At 32.0% G+C, this 22,075-nt stretch overlaps 1 protein-coding gene across 1 annotated transcript in view; it reads right to left on the reverse strand.

Moving 5' to 3' along the window:
• The window catches only part of LOC117101095 (protein MCM10 homolog), a gene marked incomplete at its 5' end in the record, with an annotated part of 59,107 nt that extends 39,280 nt beyond the window's left edge, over positions 1–19,827 (reverse strand). Inside the window, 9 exon segments of the mRNA XM_033240967.1 lie at positions 1,187–1,335; positions 4,128–4,241; positions 6,926–7,050; positions 7,412–7,562; positions 8,046–8,341; positions 9,297–9,367; positions 10,288–10,458; positions 10,971–11,060; positions 19,747–19,827. Of these exon segments, the coding sequence (XP_033096858.1) occupies positions 1,187–1,335; positions 4,128–4,241; positions 6,926–7,050; positions 7,412–7,562; positions 8,046–8,341; positions 9,297–9,367; positions 10,288–10,458; positions 10,971–11,060; positions 19,747–19,778 (1,199 nt within the window).
• Between the last annotated feature and the right edge of the window lie 2,248 nt (positions 19,828–22,075).

The raw sequence follows: 22,075 nt of genomic DNA on the forward strand, positions 1-22,075 counted from the left end.
TGTATGATTGCGCACGTTTTACAAAGTGATTATGAATATTTTTCTTAATAAAATCAATTTTGTTGTATTTATTTATTAATTGTTCGATCTTTTCTTCCATTTCTGGTATAATTAATCACTATATTAATGTGATAAACCTAACCAGAACAACAAACCAATAATGCAAGTGTCGTCGGATTGAGTTGGTTTTTATCGAAGGTAAATTCAGCTAGGGTCTAGCGCGGTAGACCGCGCTGCTGCATTGTCGGTTCGTGCTAGGCCTGGCCACCGTCCGCTTATCAGCGCTCAATGGCAGGTGATAGCTAGACATAGGTACTGGAAACTGACAACTGATCTAGTTTACGAATTTTTCAATTTACGAACACCCCTTGGTACGTAAAATGTACGTTTGACTGTAGGTCATATGAAATTAAAATTCTAAAGACATTTAATTCTTGTCTTACAATAAAAATGCTGAATAAATTTGGTTAGAGGCTATATATCATTCATTCCTCTTAAAAAAAAAATCCTATCCATATTTAAGTCACAGCATTTTATACCAACATGTGACTTTTCTAAGTGATTAATCTTGTGAATAATTAATTTATAGGTCATTTAGGTCACATTCCACATGTTCAGATTATTAATGATGGGTCTCATACAACCATATTCTTGAAAAGGTCTTGTAAAATGTCCTTTATTTTTATAAAACAAATTAAAAATAATTTATGCTCATGACATGCCCAAATTGACCTTCAAGAAATCTAATATTCTGGACTAGCACCAACTTGTAAATTGTAGAAATGTTGACAAAAACAAAAAAAAAATCTTTTTCCAGTGTTTTCCATCAATATCTCAGATGAGGGATAATCCATTTAGATAAATCTTTAAAAACTAGTTCATTTTATCATCATTGATCAAACATTACCTTTGTCATACATCAATCATACTTTTTGTCAGCAGTGACATTTCAAACATTGATAGAAAAAACAATGAAATTCATCAAAACTGTCAACAACACAACAGTGAGTAATAATTGGTTAATCACATGGAATTATATTTATTGACAATTATAGTATGGATCTATGCATAGACATTACAAGACTGTAGTGGAGGAAAAGGGGGGGGGGACCCTTTTATTCATGAAGCCCAATATAAATAAGTCTAACATATTATTATTTATTATTACTATATTAATTGTACTCACCTGCAAGACTTGTTTGGAATACGATCAAACGTGATACAGCGTGTCTTGCAATCCTTACAGGTGAAAAACCGTTGTTTCCCAGCATGCCATTTCAACTGATGGTTCTCTTTCTTGCATAAATCAGAAGCCTTGAACCATGTATATTTACACTAAAAGAAATAAACACTACCAAAGTGAGTAAATAATCAACTTTGATAAGTAACCTTTACTAGTATTTTTAAATTACGCCCCCTTTTCCCCCAGTTTTTAAATATTCAAAAATCTTATCTCATTAACTGTTTCCGAATTTTTTGTCAAACACCCTTTTTGTGTCTTAAAAAATGATACTCAGGATAGGGGTATGCAGACCATAATGACCTTAGTGGATTAACGTTTCTACTTATAATGCACAGAGCAGTTACAGTATGGTAGAACCTCAGTGGAGAAAGGCACTGTTTGTAGGAAATACAATATATCAAGAAGCAAACATAATAATCATATAATAAAAAAAAAAGGAATATCTAGTAAAAAAATATGTTAAAACTCTAATATGAATGGATATTGCTAGTATTTATATCATAAATATCAATAATCCCAAAGATCAGAGCACAGGCATGCTCTCTGCACTTTACGATGACGCTGAAATAGTTGACATTGTCATAGATCAACCGTAAAACTTGTATTTAATACCTTAATGTAGTTAACTCAAGTCATTTTACTTCAAGGGCATACAGTACAAATAGTGAGGACACTATATGCTTGCGATGCATGACTGCTAAATCACCCGAAAGTAGGCAAACTTTATCTGAGAAGGATGAATTATGTACATACGACCAAAAAAAAAAATTTGAAAGTTCATGAGGTACTTGAATGTTTGCAGAAACATGGATGAAATGGAATATTTTAAGAATGCCCGGAAACCCATGGATTGTGAATTCCGGAAGGTATTGAATCACTTTATTATAAATCAACGGGAAGCAACAAGAAATTGTAAAATATGGATATTCTATAAATAATCATCTAATTCAAAAGGGTTCATAAAAGTATGCTCATGAAAAGAGTTACTTGATGGTTAGCTAAGATGTTGACTTACTATCTGGGTCATCCTCTAATATGCCAGAAATTGTACACATTTCAAAAACAACTGCAAACACTGAGACCACACCCGAAATTAAGCATCTTATTAAATTATTAATTGGTGAGCATACTTGCTATCTATGCATTAACATTTTCAAACTTATTTTTATCTCATTAATACTATTACGTATATATCAACCATTGATTTTGAATACTAAATTTTAAAAAAATGTCACACACAATACTAATTTTTTTTTGTTTTTAAATGTCACACAGACAATATATGGGATAAAATAAAATGTTTTGTATTGAGCATTTATGTTTCCCTTTTCTTGGGGTGTTTTTTTTTTTTTTAAATATGCATATTGTCAGTATGCAATAGATATTGACATGTTAAGTTATCAATCAAATGGAATCAATAGTAGTTTTTGTGCTGGCATCATATTTTTTCTACCACTTTGACGTCATTGTAGCGAGACCCAGAAGACCCGATATTGGGACGCGACTTACCAAATGTAAAATCAATTCCTGTTGACAGTTCTAATGTATGTAGATTTGATGCAGTTTCTTTATTTCAGCCTAAATAATTGACTGAAAATGTCAAGGAACCAAGCGTATCCTCAAGACATGTATCTAATAATACACTTCCATTATCTGCAAATATGTCTTTAGGAATTTTAATGAAACAAAACAGGTGCAATATGATTTTTTTCCCCGTTTCTGACATCATCATTTTTAAACTATTTTCATCCTTGTAGTGAACATTTAAAACTCATAATGACACCTATGAAAAGTGCATTATGTAGATAACCAAAGTTTAAAGTAAAAGAATAGCCAATAACTGGCAGCATCACTGTGCTGAATTGCGGATGGGTGTGTTCCATGACTACCTGATGTCGTAAAAAGGGGCACTTATAGTAGATGCTCATATCATTTCACAACGGCAGTGTCTGAAATTAACCATAGCATCAAGGTAACCCCTACTCTTCCGAAATATGCATTGGTTTTTTACAGTGCACACGAGCCACATGTGTACACTGGATCTCCATTTCAAAGTCCTCAACTGAGAAGACTTGGTTCTAGTCATGAGTAGGGTTGAGCACCAGTGTCCCTATCCTTACATACTGATCCAATATTCTGAACAGTTGAGTGGGCTTTCCGATCCAAAAATTTTCGGATTTAAAGTGAATGCACCCTTAAGCTAGGGCTATATACCATGATCTGAACCAGAACAAATGGCAATGGAAGAGCACTACCATATTAACAAGTCTAAGCCACCATGAATGAAAAACAGATGTTATACAACGAATGGTTGATTGTCATAATTTCTGGGCCAACATTCACAAACCAAAAAAAAAGATTACTAGTTGGAATATCTATACAAAATATTTTGTAATTAGCTTAGTAAGTAAAACAAATTAAGTGAAATAAATTATAAAAGAAAAGTTACATAAACTGGAACTTTTCAAAATAATATAATATAAAATTAATATAAAATAAAATTTATTTTATATTATATTATTTTGAAAAATTCCAATAAGAGGTACATCTTTAATATGAAAAAAAAATCACATAAAAAATAAAAATGGAATTTATTATATACTTAAGGTTAAGAACCGACCAGCATCCATATTTGTTTATTGTCTACTCGCTGATCCATGGCGCGGCCAAGGGCCAACCTCTTTTGTCGTGAAGGTCTCAGTCCCCTTTACCATCAATGTTAATTGAGGCCTAGAGTTTGCACATTACGCGACAGGGCAAAAATGTATTATTTTTTAAGGTAATAGTACTTTTATTGCCTGCTTCTTAACCAATCAGATGGCTAGAATCTATGTATGAGGTATATAAACTAGAATATAAAAACAAATAATAAATATAAGCATACCTGTTTACATGACACGACATTCACTTCCTTTTCCATCACTGAATCCATCATTTGTTCCATTCCTTCTTTCACCTCCATCTTGGCAAAGTACTGCTCTTGCATTTCAAGCTCAAACTTAAAACAAAAATAGTTTTATTGGTTTTAGAATTTATCTTTCAGGTTCTGATATTTACAGTAGTCCTATTGCCCAAGGCGACCTAAATCATGTAAGGACGAGTAAAATATTATAAGTCATCCGTGTGACTCTCACTATTTTTACTGTAAATAAAACACACTACGTACTGTAAAGATGTGAAAGCCATTGTAAACATCTTCAAATGAAGATAACTGTTGGTTGTAAATATCAAAGAGGAGCATATTCTGAAGGATAATGTGTTGTCTAATCTTACGTTTACCGTAAATGCTCGAATAAGCACCACATCAAACATGATTTTTTCCGTTTAAGCGCCGCTCTTGAATAAGTTCCGCAGTGCTTAATTGAGAGAAAACACTTTGAGAAACAGGGTTTTAAATACAATGATAGTGTTAAAATGAATAAATAACACAATGAAGACACTATGCTTTTCTCTAAAATGTTTATTTACGATGATAGCATGGGAATATTACTCCGGGAATACGTGAAATAGGTAACATGGGAACGGGCATGGAATTTTGTTTTATAAGCGCCATACTGAAGCCTCCAAAAATGTCATTAACACCTCGGCGCTTAATCGAGTACGGTACCGGTACTTGCTTGTAGCTGTTATACAGTATAATACACACACTCAAAAAAAATTTACGTAAAACTTCAGCATTTGTAAAAAAAAAAAATATTTGGGCAAGGGCAAGTACATTATGACACACTAAAAAAAAATTGTAATATGGGACCCTGATATTTTCATAGTTATTTATAAAATAATTAAGATTTCAGCATCATAAGAAAAATTACCATTATTATTCTTTTTATAATATTCATCATTCAACCATATTATCACCATCATTACCAATTCCAATATAATTTATTAACTAATAACTAAACAACATTTCATTAATTACTAATTAAATTAAGCAACAGCATCATAAACATACAAACTTTACAAAATCATGTACATTATCTACTTTTATAATAAAATAATGAGCCTCTCAGTACATTCGAATCACGTTGCTAGGCAATACTCTCTTTATAAAATATCTAATAATTTCATGAGGTCATCAAAACTTGTGTAATACAAGACATCCTTGTGAAAGGCAGAAGACAGATAACCATAACAACAGGAGGAGGAGGAGGTTGTGATGCAGACACTTTCATTTTTCCTTTCATTTCTTTAGGCACGTTTTTACAAACTTAGCAAACAGCAAAAATAAATATTATATAATGAATAATGTGACGGTATCTAAGACACTAACACCGCATGACTACTTCTTGCCCAGCTGTCGTTGTCATCATATTGATGATTTTGAAACTGTAATTGGCTACCATGCAGGAAAGACTTGCTTATAGACCATTTTATCGAGATTATTTTGAAATAGCACCGCCAACACCTCACAACTCACTGGGGGACTTCCAGCGGCCTAGCCTGAGCAGCTAGCTAGTTACGAATAGAACACCGCACAGCGGATCGCGCCGCTAGACCTTTGCTATAGCAGCAGTAGACAACACGTACAATCATGCTAATTACTGTATATGTAAACATTAAAATAACTTTTTAAGACTTAGACTTTAATACAAACATTTCGTTCTTTTTTCGTTTTAAAATATTCATGTTCATTAGTAATTCAGTTTTATTGTTTAATTATCTCATGATGATAACTACGTAGAGTTGAAATGCTGGGCCTCTGGAAGTCCCCCAGTGATGGTTACTGGGTTATCGGAAATTTTCATTTCAAATTTGGCGAAAATGGTGTATACATCAGTTCCATGAAAATGATAAATTTTTTTTGAATATTTATTTATTTAGCATGAATATAATGTTTTTAACTTATCATGTAAGTATATTATTCATTCATAAGGTTTAATATTATTATTATTATTTTAAATATTATTACATACGATAGAAATAATGCATATTTTGCATTCAAAGATACTACTGTCTCTAGAGGGCGCCAGATAGAATTATAATTTCATGAGAAAGTCTTAAACAACACAAAAGCTTTGATAAATAATGCTGTGGCCAGCTGTTGCCAAGTTACAGGGGAATAAGTGCTAAGCTTTTAGCTTAGCTCCATTAATACACAAGTAAGAAAAATAGTTAGAGATTTTATTACATTAATCTTAACATTTTTACAACCTCTATACTACTACCATTTAATTGCCTTTCTAGCTTCTGACATCTCTCTCAATAAATGGTGATGTAGGCTCCATTCCTAACATATGTTCATACTTTTATTCCATAAAACACCTTTTAATTCTATTGATAAAGCTTAACTATAATTCAATATTTAAGAACATTATTAGACATATTATCCACCAGCCACTTTGATTAGATTAATCAAATTACATATATTAAAATAAAAATAAATTTGCTTTTTATCTCTAATTGTATCAAATTTTGATTCAGAATAATTTTTATGCACCAAATTGTAAGTTATATTTTTGTACTCAATTAGTATTTCCACATGTCGACATCATGTTAGGTTGTCAAGTAGTCTAGTGGTAATGTGAATGACTTGATATAAATATCAAAAGATGAATCCCAGGATGTTTAACTTTTCAAGATGCATTAATAAAGATAAATAATTATAAATCTTAACATATGGGTAAAGTTCTCTCCTGATTCCCATCTAAAAAGCAAACTAATAACTTGATAATTTGAACTCACCTGAGAGAGGAGATGGGCATTAAGGGACTTTGTTTTAGAAATCTTCTCAATGTCTTCTTTGCTTAATTCGACCTTTAGACCTAAAACTATCCGTTTCTTTGGCTGTGAAGACTTAGGACTTTCATCTGGTAAATATAATATCAATGTTAGGTTATATATTTGCATATTTATTTAGATATTCTATATTTAAAAGCACTTTGATCTACTATGAATTGCATATGATGCCTTTATACAGGCATACTGTAGTGTACCAAATACATATTATTCAATTAAAATAAATTAAAATTAATATACATACATAGAAGTAAAATAATAGTGAAATGAACATTTTATTTGGATTTAAATAATATTTTTACAGTTTGATATTTGATAATTATTCAACAATTAATAAAAATTACACTAAATAATTCATTGTACTAACTGGCTTCAAAGAATATGATTTAAAAACAAATATAATTCAATAGAAAAGAATAAATAAAAACAAACCATTTTCCTTGTCTTGTATAGATTGTGTGTCCTTCTCAACCTTCTGTTTAATATGTTGTTTAGCTTTCTCAGAAACTGGTCCTTTATATAACTTATTAGGGTTGGTTTTTGCTAGTTCACCCTTTGCACGTATAATGGCTACTGCCTGACGCTATGAAAGAAGACAAACAAATTGACAACAATCTGTAAATCTGGATGAATTTGCTTTAAAAACAAACAGCTAGTTTGATTTTTATTCCAAGGTTCCTAGTCTCTCGCTCTTTTTTTTAAATGAACAGTTTTGTGATGGTATAGTCTATCATCTTTTTTACTATTTAGAAAATTGAAAAATTTACAATTTAAAATATTATTGATTATATAAATCAACTCATTAGATGTTCATCGGGGTGATACTAAATGCATTACAGCTAAACTTGCCTAAGTCGATTTTGCACAACTCAAATATTTTAGTATTTTAATATTCAATCTTATTTTACATGCCAGATTGTAGTGTTTTCCATTAATTAACAATCTTTAAGACAAATTTTATCTAATTTAATCTAATTTTTCAATGCCATTTTGGATTCGACTTATAGGAAAGTTCAACTGTATATTCATATTGTCATCAAATTACAATGGAACATTAAAAGTCTACCTTGGCCTCCTCTAAACTGTTTGGTGTCTTAACCCTTACAGGGTTACAAGATGTAAAACCCCGCCCAAGTTTTGGGACACTCCTTTCAGGGTTTCCTTTTCCATGGAATTGTGTAGGTGAGCCAAGGTCCACCATGTTTCCATTTGCTGCATTTGCAATGCTTGACGATCCAGGGTTGCATCCAGGGGTGCTGCATGCTTGTTGCTGTTCATGTCTTGCAGCTACTTTCCTCTTCATGTCAATTTTGTGTTGTTTTAGAAGGTCCTTGGCTGAAACTGCTATCACCGGATCTTTGCCTGGAAACATTCAATGAAAGGGTTTATATCAATAGGTAATCCAGGGGGAGGATTTACACAACTTTGAGACTTTTAGTCAATTTATTTGTCTCTTAGACACTAAAATCACTTGTAACAATAAAAGAAATATAAATAAAGAATATCTGCAGGCAAGGAAAACAATAACAGCGGCAAAAATAATAGTGGTAAAGAAGTAAAAACATTGCGTATCGTTATCATCATTAGTCTTATTATCCTGACCATTTCTTTTATTGAATTTACTTTCTATGTGCCAGTAATCTAAATAAGTTATTATTTCACTCAATTCAGTTTAGTTTATAGAATAAGTGTCTGCAACTACGATGAGTGAACTCTTTCCATACTTCCTGACATTTTGTAGAGAAATTCTCCTTATATCATTTCTGTATAGTCGAGTTCGTTTACATATGTGTGGGCTAAAATTTCAGAAATCTAATAGATTTATTACACATCTTAATCACTGTATATTTACCTGGATCATTTAAAGATTTATATATCAAATCGTATTATCAATATTCCAAACTCGTATTTTATCTATCATCATTTACTTTGAATTATTGTAAGTTTGCTTGGATGTCAAGTTAACAGAATGAAATGAGACGTGGGAGGACGCAGACATCTGAGTAGTAGTTAGAATAGAATGAATCAAGCAAGTATTAATGATAGCAATAATATTAATAATACAGTGAATCAGTAATTCACACCAAATAATAAATCTAGTGCTAAGTATACATATGTAATTTTTACCTATAAGCTAGAATTATGACTTGCTAAAATACTAAAAATATCAGGCTTTAATAAATAAACTATCTAGTACTACAACAACTGCAATAACAAATATGATAATTATACTCAATGTACTGATGTAAAGGGTTAGGTTAATGTAAATTTAATTTCCTTCTATTAGTGAAAAAGGAGTTTAAATAGTTAAACTTACATTTGTCAGCTGACACGAGGTGTCGGAGCACATTTTGGGCACCTGGAGTCGGTGCATTCAGCAAATCCTTACTACATATCAAAGAACAATTGAAAACCATGTTAATTAAAAACATTAATGAATACTGTTGAATACACTCAATGTAGACATTCATAAACAATGCAGAAAGTCTCTTAGTTACTTAGCTGTAATTAGATACATTTGGGTCTAACTGATCTATCGGTAGATCTATCATTACGCTATAGCAAGATGCAAAGCATAAAATTCTCCTTAAATCCCTGATTTAAAATTCACTTCCATATCATAAGGGACACAACCCAAAAAGTATTAACATAATCCTATGTGATTATTGTTAATCCTATGTGATTATTGTTAATGCCTTTGATCTTTTAACTTATATTATACTTATCCATGGCACCAGGAGGTCAGTGACCTCACAAATAATGTCAATAATGTTACTCATGAAAGTTAAAATATGACATGAAGAATAAGAGTGTTAATTTAATTTTGATGTTTATTTCATACTAGTACTTACCAAAGCAATATCAAATTCAATACTTACAAAAAGGATGATATACATATTTTTATTCGACAGAAGGTCCATAAGAGATAAACGACGGATGAAAAACTACAACATATACAATAGCTTAGGCCAGTCAGCTAAAATAGAGTAAAAAACTGTGTCCACGCTGAACCAACTTTCATAACTATGGTATCGAGTTCAATTTCATCGCTCCTATCAATGTGTCCCAGCAACAGGGCCGCAATGCAAGTTTTGAAAGGGAACTGTCTTTCGGAAGAGACATTGGTTGTAAACTTGCCTCTGATTAGGTCTCTATCTGCTTAAACGTTTAAGCTGTTGGTGCAATTGTGCATGTAAACGAATGCAGTACAGTATGCGAAATACAGCAAAAGATTGTATTCTGTTGTACTACCCAATTCACCACCAAAAGGCCCACCAAAAAACAGAAAAAACATGCTATAAACTTACAATTCATTGGAGACTCCGCCAACACGTACTAAGGTATCCTGTTCATCGCTTGCTTTTGAATGCATGACAAGAACATTTTTTAATGATTCTTGTTTGATTTTTTCTGCTTCTTTCGCTCCTAAGCTTGTCAATGTTATCTTACTTTGGGAAGTTTTCCTCATTACTGTTCCCCTGAATATGAATAAAACTATATCAACTGTAGCCCTGAATATGAATTCAACTTGCTAAAATGTTAAATCTATCATATTTCAAAAAATCTAACTAATTTTTATGTTACGTAGGTGCATCCTGCAAAGGACCCACTGGTCGGTAACTGCAGGGTAACAAAGCTGTATCGACAAGTACACAGGGTAACCCCCTACTTGTCTCGAAAGATGTACTGCGTTCTTTAAAGTACACATGAGCCAATTGTGTACTGGGCCTACGGTTTATAGTCCTTATCTGAGAAGACTTGTTCCACCACCAGAACCATAGACGAGTCTGTCGAAATTATGGCTGTAGCTAGGTTGCAGCACCCCTGCCACAACCACTCTGCCATTCGACTCGCCCTGATAATTTTGACTCGTCCTGATAAGTTCACACATTTATCTTTCGATTAAAACAATAATCAAAATTCACAAGGAAATACAAACATCTATATTCTATTTATTTTCTGTTTTACTAAATGAAATTTGTTACCAAACCTTGAATTTAAGCTGTATGACTTGCCACCATACATGATTCTTTCTTTGTTCAAACCCTTCCAATCTGCCTTTGGCTGAACACCAGAATAACTGTGGAAACATAATTGAAAAGATTTTTTTTAAACTTATAAACCATATGTATAAAAAAAAAATTTCCCCTTGACAACCACTGATAATCGTATTCTTATGATCATGCGATAGGACTTTGGGTGAGTGCCTATGGATGGGCTAAAACAATGTTATAGGAGATGCTTTCAGTAGAATCGAACTAGGAAATACAATGGGTTTTGCAACATAAAATGCACCACTTCATTTTAGGCTGATATTCTACCATAAAATATACCAAATATTTTTAGTAAACTATCAAAATATTTTCTATTTAAATTTTTTCATTGTTATTTGCAAATTAGACAAATTTTTATCTTAATAAAAATTATATTTATTTTAAGTTGAAATTGATCTATCTACGGTGGTAAGACGACTCTGTAGAGGTGTTTGTTCACCTGTTCTGTACTTGCCTTTCTGGTGGTTTTTTATTTTGTTTTTTCTATCCAGGGAAAGTTGAATAAAATAAATAAAACAAAATTCAGCAGCATATCAGGGGCATATTGTGTAATAGTTCAAACTTATAACTGTTTTCAGAACATTTTGTCTCAATACCATTAGATAAATTGAAATGATTAAGTGTCTAATACAATAAGTTAAAGTTCAAATTTAAACTATAGTGAATGACGTATATCAAATGTAATTATATTTTCTTCGTATTTAAGAAATTTCTTCACTTTACATTAACTACTAGTTTCTAGTTTTCATCATTGTTTAGTTTGTTTTATGTTTTACTATACTTGACATTTATTGCTTTTCTTTTAAGATCTTTTTTCATCCATCTGCTTAATTATTTTTATGCATACCGGCAGAAATTATTCTTTGATTCAAAGAAAATTTTATCACTGAACATTGCTAATTTCTTAAGAAGTATGTCAAAGCCAATCATGTTATGCAATTTATGACAAAGTGAGCCAACAACGAAGCAACTCAGCTTAAGTGACTTCTCAGACCTATATTGAAGGGTATTATTTTGTGCCTAAAGTTACTTTGACTTGAGAATCAAGAATAGAAATTCAGAGCTGACAACAAGATTGAGGTCCTAGCAATTATTAATTAAATGCTCTCTATTTTTTCAATTAAACACATAACTTGATTCAAGACTTTAATTCTAATCTGATCAATTATATTATATTTATCAAAAAGTGTATATATAAAATTTAATTAAAATAAATTTATGTAGATGGCACTAAACATGGTAGATATTTGTTTCTTTATATTTTCTTTCAAACATTTTGATTTAAATTGGTTACAGATCTTGGCAGAATATCAACCTCTCCTTATTCAAGACGTCTCCTTCAAGATGGTTTTCATAAAACCTAATCCTTTAAAGGTGTTTAAAATTAACTATTTTTATGGGATTAGGTGGGATTAACAGATCGTAAGACTTGCTAATTAATGATGAAGCTTACGCCGCACGAATCAAGTCATCTGACCACTGTCACTCTTCAACACAAGAACACAATAGCAGTGAGGTCCTTGGTGCAGTGAATTGTCAAACTGACCATTGATGGTCATGACACTATAACTATTAGATGTATACATCTTAATATTTGTTGTTTTATTTTATTTTTTTATTTTCTTTATTTTCAGGCAAAATCTGTACAGGATACAATAAAAATTCAGTAGACAAAAACAAAAGCCTGAGAATTACCTAAAAGCGAACTTAATCAATAAAGGTTTCAATATACTAAAATTGTAATTATTATCTGTTTACCTTCAATAAATTAACAATTTAATCAATAAAACAAAAATGAAGTGTAAAAACCAAAACCATAGTACTTTGAATGAAGATTGTGCTAAGAATCCATACGTATATCAAACTGCAAAATTATGAATATTTTGTAGAAATAACTTCCTTATGTCTCATAAAAATTGAACAGTGAAATAAAATGTACAGGAAATGTTTGATGGGTATAGCTGAGTTTCTAAGAAACACTAACCAATTATCAAGGGGGTAATAAATTACACATAAATATGAAATTATCTGGCAACCATTTTAACACACAGCTTATTACTTCAAAATGTTTCTGACTCAAGGTCACATTTTGTTCTACATTATTTTTAATGGAATATTAATACAAAACTCAGATCTGTTGAATGCATTGTCAACTGGTCTGCAGAAGAAAAAAAACCATAAAATATAGGCACTAAATATAATATTGTAAGGCCACAGAACAAATTCAGAAAAAACATCAAAAATTGCTCATTTCAAGTTCTCAACTACTGTAAGTCATAGTTTTTTTTTTAAGTTTAAAAAAATGAAAACTTTTAACACTACAATGTACAGTAGGCCTCATAAAAGCTAAAGTGAGGAGAGAAAGGACATTCATTCCATAGGGAAATAGAAAAGACAGAAAATGTGAATTATTATATAAAATCCTTGGCAGTAGTAGTCTTAACCACCTAGAAAGTTGAAAATATAACATCCTGTACCTCCATCTTCTTGATTGGCTGTTGTTATACAGTGTCTGGACAATTACCAATATAGGTCTAATGCCACTTAAAGCAGTTGTTGCCTTAAAAGCATTGTACTGTATGTATATGGTTATACTACAAGTACGTGGGCTTACAAACCTTTGTAGCTTCAATTGATCACTTTAAATAGTACCAAGAATTTGAGTGAGTAAGCAATGGACTGTAATTAGATTATTTTTAGACATTTTGATTAATTGAAATAACCAGTCATTTTCTACTTTCAGCCATACCTTAAAGGTATTCATTATTTAAAGAATCAATTAACACATCTTCACTAGATATTTAAACTTACACAAAAATAGCCTCAGTAATTTACATGTACTTTCTTGATTATAGGATTCAATATTTTAATCTAAAAATAAGATAAACGACAGAGAAAATCGCTGTCAAAAATTTTCAATCGCAGTTTGTATGACAAAAATGTGATTAGACACATTGCACAAAAGAGAGCCTAAAACAGATATGGCGAGACTCAGTGGTTAAACGTAATTGCATGATTGAAAGCGGGAAAGTGCACGGCTTTGGTGTCAAAAAGAATACTGTTAAATGGTTTAGAACATTATACCATATATCTTAGGATCCTATCTTCTTCATCAAAGTCATAAATTGAAAATAGTGAACTCAAAAGGATCATTAAGAAAATGACAATGTGAGGTAAGATGTGCTAAAATATAAGAGTCTATGACTAGAATAAAATGATGGTACATGGACAATTGTGTGGGAGGTACAAAAACTGCTTAATGTAGCTAAAGATACAAAAATGGCCTTAAGGGGAAGGGTCAGGATCCTTAAGGAGAAGGGTCAGGACAGTACTATAAAGTACCTGTCTCTTATACACATCTAGATGTGTATAAAAAGTGATAACTTTAATATACAATATTATTTCTGTCAAAATTTTCTTTTCTGTGTGTTTACTGCACATGCTCAGATAAAAAATAACGTGCCTATATGTAGAATTGGTTAATCAACCATATAAATACATATAGTAATAGACTACTGTTGTCATATAATGAATACCATGGTAACATCACTAACAAATATTCCATCTATCCTGTGGATATAGTTACTATTCATGTACTAGATTTAAAAAGTATTCACTTATTGGAAAAGGAAACAATCAATGAAATAGAACTGTGGTTGAGTAGGCAAGTTATTAAATTCATTTTAAATTATACTCTATTTAAGCTTAAATGTACTCTTTCTCATTTGATATGATGCTAAACTCTGCACACACCTATTATCATTGCATTTTGACTTTAAAGCATTACAATATTCATTTAAGGAACCTTGTATAGTGGACCTTATAAGCTTGAAGAGTCACCCTATAAAAACATTATTTTTCAAAAGGACAACAATAGAAGCAACCTTAAAGTGATACAATAAGCAACCTTAAAGAGACAATAACACAAATTTTATACATAGAGTACCACAGTCATGTCGTCACAATGCCAGGTGGCGCCGTCTGTCACCAACCAGACGTTGGTTACTGTTCATAGGCTTTCTGGAGTAGGCATTTTAAAATCTAACATTTTACCATCAAAATGTACTAAAAACACAAAAGCTCGCATTATATTAGTTATCGAACACACATTTAATCATCAATTAAAATTTACAAAGAAAAACTAAGATACAACATCCTAATAATTATGTTAGAGTTTGGGATCAATGGTTTGTCAGTGGAGCAAATGGCGTCCGGCTGAACACTGATAGCAATGAAGAAGTATCACGTGGTATCGTGACATAACACTGTAGTACTCTATATTACCAACCATTTGACAATTACACAATGAGAAACCTCAAAGGTCTGACACAAAATGAGAGCTTAAACATAACAACTTGACAAAAACTACAAAAACCTCAAAACCCAGACGGGCAATACCCAAGGAATTTATTATCGCCCAACAGCAAAAAAGGTCGCCACTGGCGACTGGGCGACTGCTAATTTTCAGTCCTGGAGATTCTTGCTTGCTAGCAGGATTGTGAGAGGCCGTCCTGATTTCCGTGAAACTCTCACGGCTTGTGGGTGACTTGGAACCCTATGACAAGGAACATAGTTTGTTGTCTTTAACTAATGTTAACCTAGTTTGTTGTCTTTAACTAATGTTAACCTACTTTGTTGTCTTTAACTAATGTTGACCTAGTTTGTTGTCTTTAACTAATGTTGAGCCATCATTCTGTCTATCCTATCCTAGCATAGGTGGTCACTTTGCACTTAACCTCATTTATGTCGAGGACTTCGCAACTGTGAGGGCATGCTTTGATTCTGAATCCCACGTTGGCCATTTAGCTATGTCTTTGGGCAACGCACATTAAATTTGTTACTTCACAAGGGGTATGAAGAGCAGAAAGCTAATTCAGTAAAAGCATTTGAAACTGAATATTCATGCAAAGCTACAATATAAATAGATGCAAATGATTATTATTCAACACACTTGGCAATGTTAGAGCAAAACTGACTAGTAGCCATCGGATGGCTACTTTAAGCAACATTTCCAAGAAAGAAGAAATTCTAGAATTATCGTCTTGATTTTTAATATAACAAGAGAGAGATAGATTGAAATTTAAATTGTTTAAATGGGATCGGGATGTTATTAAGGAGCCCATAGCAAATGAACATGACTTGTCACCTAATTTAGCTCTGACTAACTCATGACTAGTAAAAGGAACGTGCCTCAAAAGTATATAAGTCAAACACCGGTCATACAAAATGGTAAACAAAATCACCACAAAAGCGATGTATAACTTAAAATAAATACCATACAAATTATTAATAACACAAACACAATATTTAACCATAATTCTGAAAAACAATCTGGCCATTAACTTAATCAAATTATCAATACTACATAGTACTGTATATTAGCTTTTGTGATTCCTTAAATTACAACTGTACAGTGAACAGATATACCTATCACATGTCAATAATGGTTGATTAACATTATTACTATTAAAAATACTTTTTTTATCTCTGTTACTATATTTACCTTACCTAGCCCAAGGTGCATCTTCTCACCTGTTCTATTCAACACTTTATAAATTTTATGATTGATGAAACATTGAAAATCTCACCCTTTCACTAGCCTGATGTAGGACAATTTGAGTCCCATCTTACATAAATTCAATCCTTTTTGTTTTTTTATATTTTTAAAATTGTATAATCCAAGGATTTCTCAATAGCTAGGTGTACGTTCAACCTGAAAATGGCTATTGGAACAAGGAACATAAAGTAGATCAGGCAACCTCAGTGAATCATCAGGCAACATATCGAAAAATGTTTGAATTTATTTATTATACTTTCATTATCAGCCTTTTGATTTTTGTATACAAAATAAATAAAATTAATCCAATCAATTAAAGTGTCAGTCAAACACTCTAAGTAAACAATTTGGACAAAAAAAATATGTGTTTACGCTGTTTCCACACAATGCTATTAAATCTGACTCAATCATTTTGAAATTCTTGGAAGGGAACGCAACATTAATTTGACTCGCTTGTCATCCTATTTAAACTACTTGGTCTATGGGATTGTTTTCAACTGTCATTGGTGCATCATGTTCTTTGCTTTTTTCTTTCACGTAATCTGCTCTGCTCTTAACAAATACTTATATTACTATAAAGGTCAAATATGCTATAGGTAACTGCACCTGTCACTTTGATATAACTATATTTATTTAATCACTACACAAAGTATTTTGGAAGGTTTAAATGGTTCAATATCACAAGTTGTGTGTGATTCTTAACATGACTGTGAAAGCAGCTGTTGAACGCTGGACATTGATAGCATTAATTGATAGCAAATCAGACAAGTAAAATGGATAGGTTGTGGGCAAAATTATATGCAGACAAATACAGGGGGCACCAATTTCATATAGAATCCAATATTATATGATTCGTGTTCATGTTGTAACAAAATATTGTAACTTAGAGTTTGTATGCCATTTTGAAACTTTTTCTGTTAAAAAATAAAAAACAGCAGTAGCAAAACCCCTCTCCTCTAAATAAATTAGGGTGAGGATAGTCATATAATGTACAATAGCTACTTTTTTTACTTGTTCATGATTTCATATCTTGTTGATATTTAGTTTGTTTTATATGAATGTTAATTATAACCACTGCATCAGAGACTGTAGTAGCAAGTTTAAGCCATCTTTTTATTGGAAGTTGGATGTGGTTTTAATGTAAATAAAAAATGATTATGCTAAATCTAGTAATTCCCATTTCATTTACAAAGAAACATTAAAAATAAAATAATAACTCGGTCATCTATAATGACAGATGGTCATGATGATCTATGATTATGATGATGATAAATATGATGACAGGCAATACAAGACAATAATAATAATAATTACTTTATTTAAACACGGAAAAACTTGATCACCCAAGGGTGTTTTTCATCAAGGCCGTGCAAGGCCATAAGTGGTAAAATATAAAAATACAAAATACATAACAAAAGTATAAATTTGCTATACCATTTACATGTATCTCAGCACATGAAATAAGCCTATAACTTTTGGATTCTATGTAGATACTAACTAAAGAATCTAAAATCGTTCAAACATTGCAAAAAAATTATATATATGGTTATACTGTAAATCTACTACCAAAATACACATTCATCATAATTTGGGATGTATTAAAAAACAACATTTATCATTCAAGCTAAAGGTAATGTCTATGTATAGATGGAGTTGACAATCAATAATACATTTAATGTATATTCATCATTCTTATAATGTCGATCTAGGTCTACTAAGATGTTATGTGATGAACTGAATGTATCAGTATTCAAAGAACATAAATGTATATTAAAAAATTCTTTGATGTAAACAGATGGTGAATTACATAAACACAGGAACATATTTAACATGGTCAGTTTGGAGTGAGGTCTGTGCCGGTGCAATCAGGCTTGCCTTATCTCATGGTTCTATTTCAAGATTTTCACACAACTAAAAAACTTGAAGAGACTGATAGAGCATTAAATTTCAGAATGATCAGCTCTCAAATCCCAAATCCTTATTATAGAGCACTGGTTACAGAGCACCACAAACACGATATAATTGGCTTTTACTCCCTAGGCTTTATAAAGAGACATGGACAAGAGAATTAGGGGTGCAAATGATCAGCTGTCTTCTCTCAAAGTATAATAAAAGGAACATCAAAGGGTGTAATTTCTATTCATTAATGCAGCAGTTCATAAATGAAGAGTAAACTATACAGCTTTGGATAAGCTCACCATACTGCATGCATTGGTGAAATATGTTGTCTTCTGTACTAGCCAGCTGGGATTTATAAAAAAATTACCCAACGGAGCAAATGGGTCACAGTTAATTCCCACTGCCTATTATGAACTACAATAACTGTCACTTGTAGGTGTCACTGTCATATATCATTAAAAGCAGAAGCAACAGGAGGCTTGTGATCATAGCTACGATATAAAATGCTGTTTGTTAAATACAATCAGTTTGTTGTGTAAGTGCGTATGTTATGTAGGTACTTTGAGCTCAGAAGTTCATGATGTGGTTCATCCTACAGCCCTTCTATTATACTCCTTCCCTCAGCTTCTGCACGCTAATGTACTAAAAAAATTCTGTACGAAAAATGTCAACTATGTAGAGTCACGAAAAGGTTAAAACACTTTTGTGCATTACCTAATAACTTTTGAGATTTTTATTTTTTTCTATTAAGGAATTTTAATACAGTTAAGGAGTGTAGTAAAAGAGCATACAAACCATGTTTGTATGGGAAGAGTGTAAGAATAAACAGGGCTGAGAAGAAAAGAGAACCAATTTTGTTAAGAGTTTTCACCAAACCCCAAAATTGAACACACACACTTTTTATTTGTATTGTCAGAACAATATATTCAAATTCTTGTAAAGAACACCTTAACAGTCAGTGACTACAGTGTCATTAGACACTGTATCATATAGCCAATCACCAAATAGTAAACTCAGGATGTTAATCATTTTGGAATAGAAAGAAGAGTAATTTAGGCTATTCATCTATCACTTTAAAATAAAAATTCTACCTTTTGTCATTTTAACAAATCTCACCTGTCTGAACCTTAGCTATACATCATCTGCCCTTGCCAAAGCCTGGGAAATACCACCCATATCATAATCAATAGTCAATTAAGAAAAAACAAAAAATGTCAACATCATCAAAATATAATCAATTACATCAGATAACTTACGAAGATTGCAACTCTGCACGCTTGGACGTCATCTTGCGGTACTCTGTCTGAACATGAAACTTGCAATATTCACAGGCTTGTCTGTAAGACCAAACAAATTTTTAAAATTAAATGATAATAATAATATTGATAAAATAAAACTTTTTTTTATAAGGTTAAGTCACACCCATAACTGATTGAGATGTAAAAGTAGCCCTTCACCCTGACACTAAATGTGATTAAAGGGTAGGTCTCAAACCCTAAGTAAACTGTAAAATAGCTCTTTCCACTGAGTATGATATAGCCAGGGTAGTTCTCCAACCCTTGATAAATTGTGACATAGCTAAAAGCTATTTAACCTGAGGGTGTCATTAAGCTTGTAACTCCACGACAACCTGTTAGCTTAAAGATTCCCTACACCCTAAGACTGCGTTTAACAAAGCTAATAGCTCGCCACCCTGACACCCTTTCACTAAAAACTGTGACAGAGTTTCCCCACTTACTAATGTCATCGCTCAGTGGCTTAACATTGATGACTTGTTACTTCAAACTCAACATAAAATTATTCCCTAAAAAAAATACTAGATAACTTAAGAATATCTAATGATATGGCTTTAAAATCAATTTAATTACAGCATCTCAATGAGGAGACTAGTATAAGGAATGTTGATGAAACACCTGGGATCCTCCTAAAACACCTGGGATTATTAATTCTGAGGCAATTAACCACTGTAAAGTCCCCTTGGTGTGAAGGCTCAAAAAATGAAAGTAAAGTGAAGTCTACACATAATCAATTAATTCTGTCATATGACGCTAGAGATGTAAATGAGATTATGGATAGCACCATAGCTTACCACAAAAACATAAGAACTTTTGATTATTATGATTTTAAACTATTGTATAAAATGTATGTTTAAGAATGTTGTCTACTTACAGAAAACTGTTCAATTCTGAAAATGGAGGGTTTTACTAAGGTCTGTAAATATGTAGAAATGTTGTAAACGACTTTAAATGAACCAGACAATTAAGGAAACTGAAGATGTAGGGCATTCATTAATATATGTAGTAAGTATGTACTTAGACTCAGGACTTGGTATGATGATATAGGGCATTTATTTAAGTGATGTACTGTAAGTGTGCAATCAAACCTAGACTTGGTATCGCCAACCTAACATGAATTTTCCATTTTTCGGCAAGTGGAAAAGCAAAACTATAGTCAACCAATAACCATATTGTGTAGATATTGTTCTCAAGTACTGTACATTGAGCCAATCTGTTGGGATGTGGAACGGAGGGGTAGGCACACACACCTATAGAAGCACAGCAAGTAAGACTTACTAGTGGCAATAACTGTGCCAATTTAAAAAAAATTCAGGCTGACATATTTGGAGACAATTTATGTACGTATTATCTTCAGTAACAGACTTTAAAAATTGTCTTGTTATTAGAGCAAATTTGGCTAAGTGTTTACTAACAAAACACATCTACTACTACAATTGTCAAATCTGGTAGGGTCAAGGCAAGTACGAATATCTAGTGATTTACCGACTTCAATTAACCTTTCTACATGGATCAAATCTAGAGAAGTATCTATTAGATGTAATTCCACATTTTCTGAAATTGGTAAGTAGTACAACTGAATCTGAAAAAATACTACAGTAGGATGGATACATTCTCTCCGGACTGCGTATTTCAGCCGAATGAAAGCATTTTTATGTAAATGGACTTGGTAATAAAAAAAAAAACCCTAGCTTTGATAACATTTTCCAAATTCAAATGCCTCTAATCACATACAGTAGCAGAGTATGTGTCTCAAAGTACTATTTCAAAGTTAGGATCAAACCCTCATAAAATCTCTGCCAATAACTTGACCATTATGACATCGTAAGGTCAGTACACGTCTTAAGGTCAGAACATGTCTTACCCTCTATCACACCCTAGTCAATACATCATTTTTAACTGCCGTGTAAGCCAATGCGTGGGTGGGACCTGTATGCTGCTGAACTACTGAATTCTCAACTCAAGCAATCACACATTGAAAGTAAAAAAAAATACAAAAAGTACCTAAGTAAATGTGAATCTTAATCCTACCAAAGCAGTCTTGCCTTTTCGGTAGTTAAATACACTTGACATGCAAAATCTAATCGATACAAGATTAAGTAAGATTTATCTGCCTGTTATGCTTTATAAAACTAAAATATTATTGATTGAAAATTGTAATAATATAATTTGTTTTTGTTGCTAACATTCCAAAATAATATTGTGGGAAGACAATGTGTTACAGCAAAAAATAAGTGTAAAAATATATACACTGATGTTGATAATGATGATACTTTCAGTAACTCTCATC

Source organism: Anneissia japonica, unplaced genomic scaffold (genome assembly GCF_011630105.1).
Source record: "Anneissia japonica isolate Jap-2015-1 unplaced genomic scaffold, ASM1163010v1 scaffold4054_len1135799_cov195, whole genome shotgun sequence".
NCBI classification, from domain to species: domain Eukaryota; kingdom Metazoa; phylum Echinodermata; class Crinoidea; order Comatulida; family Comatulidae; genus Anneissia; species Anneissia japonica.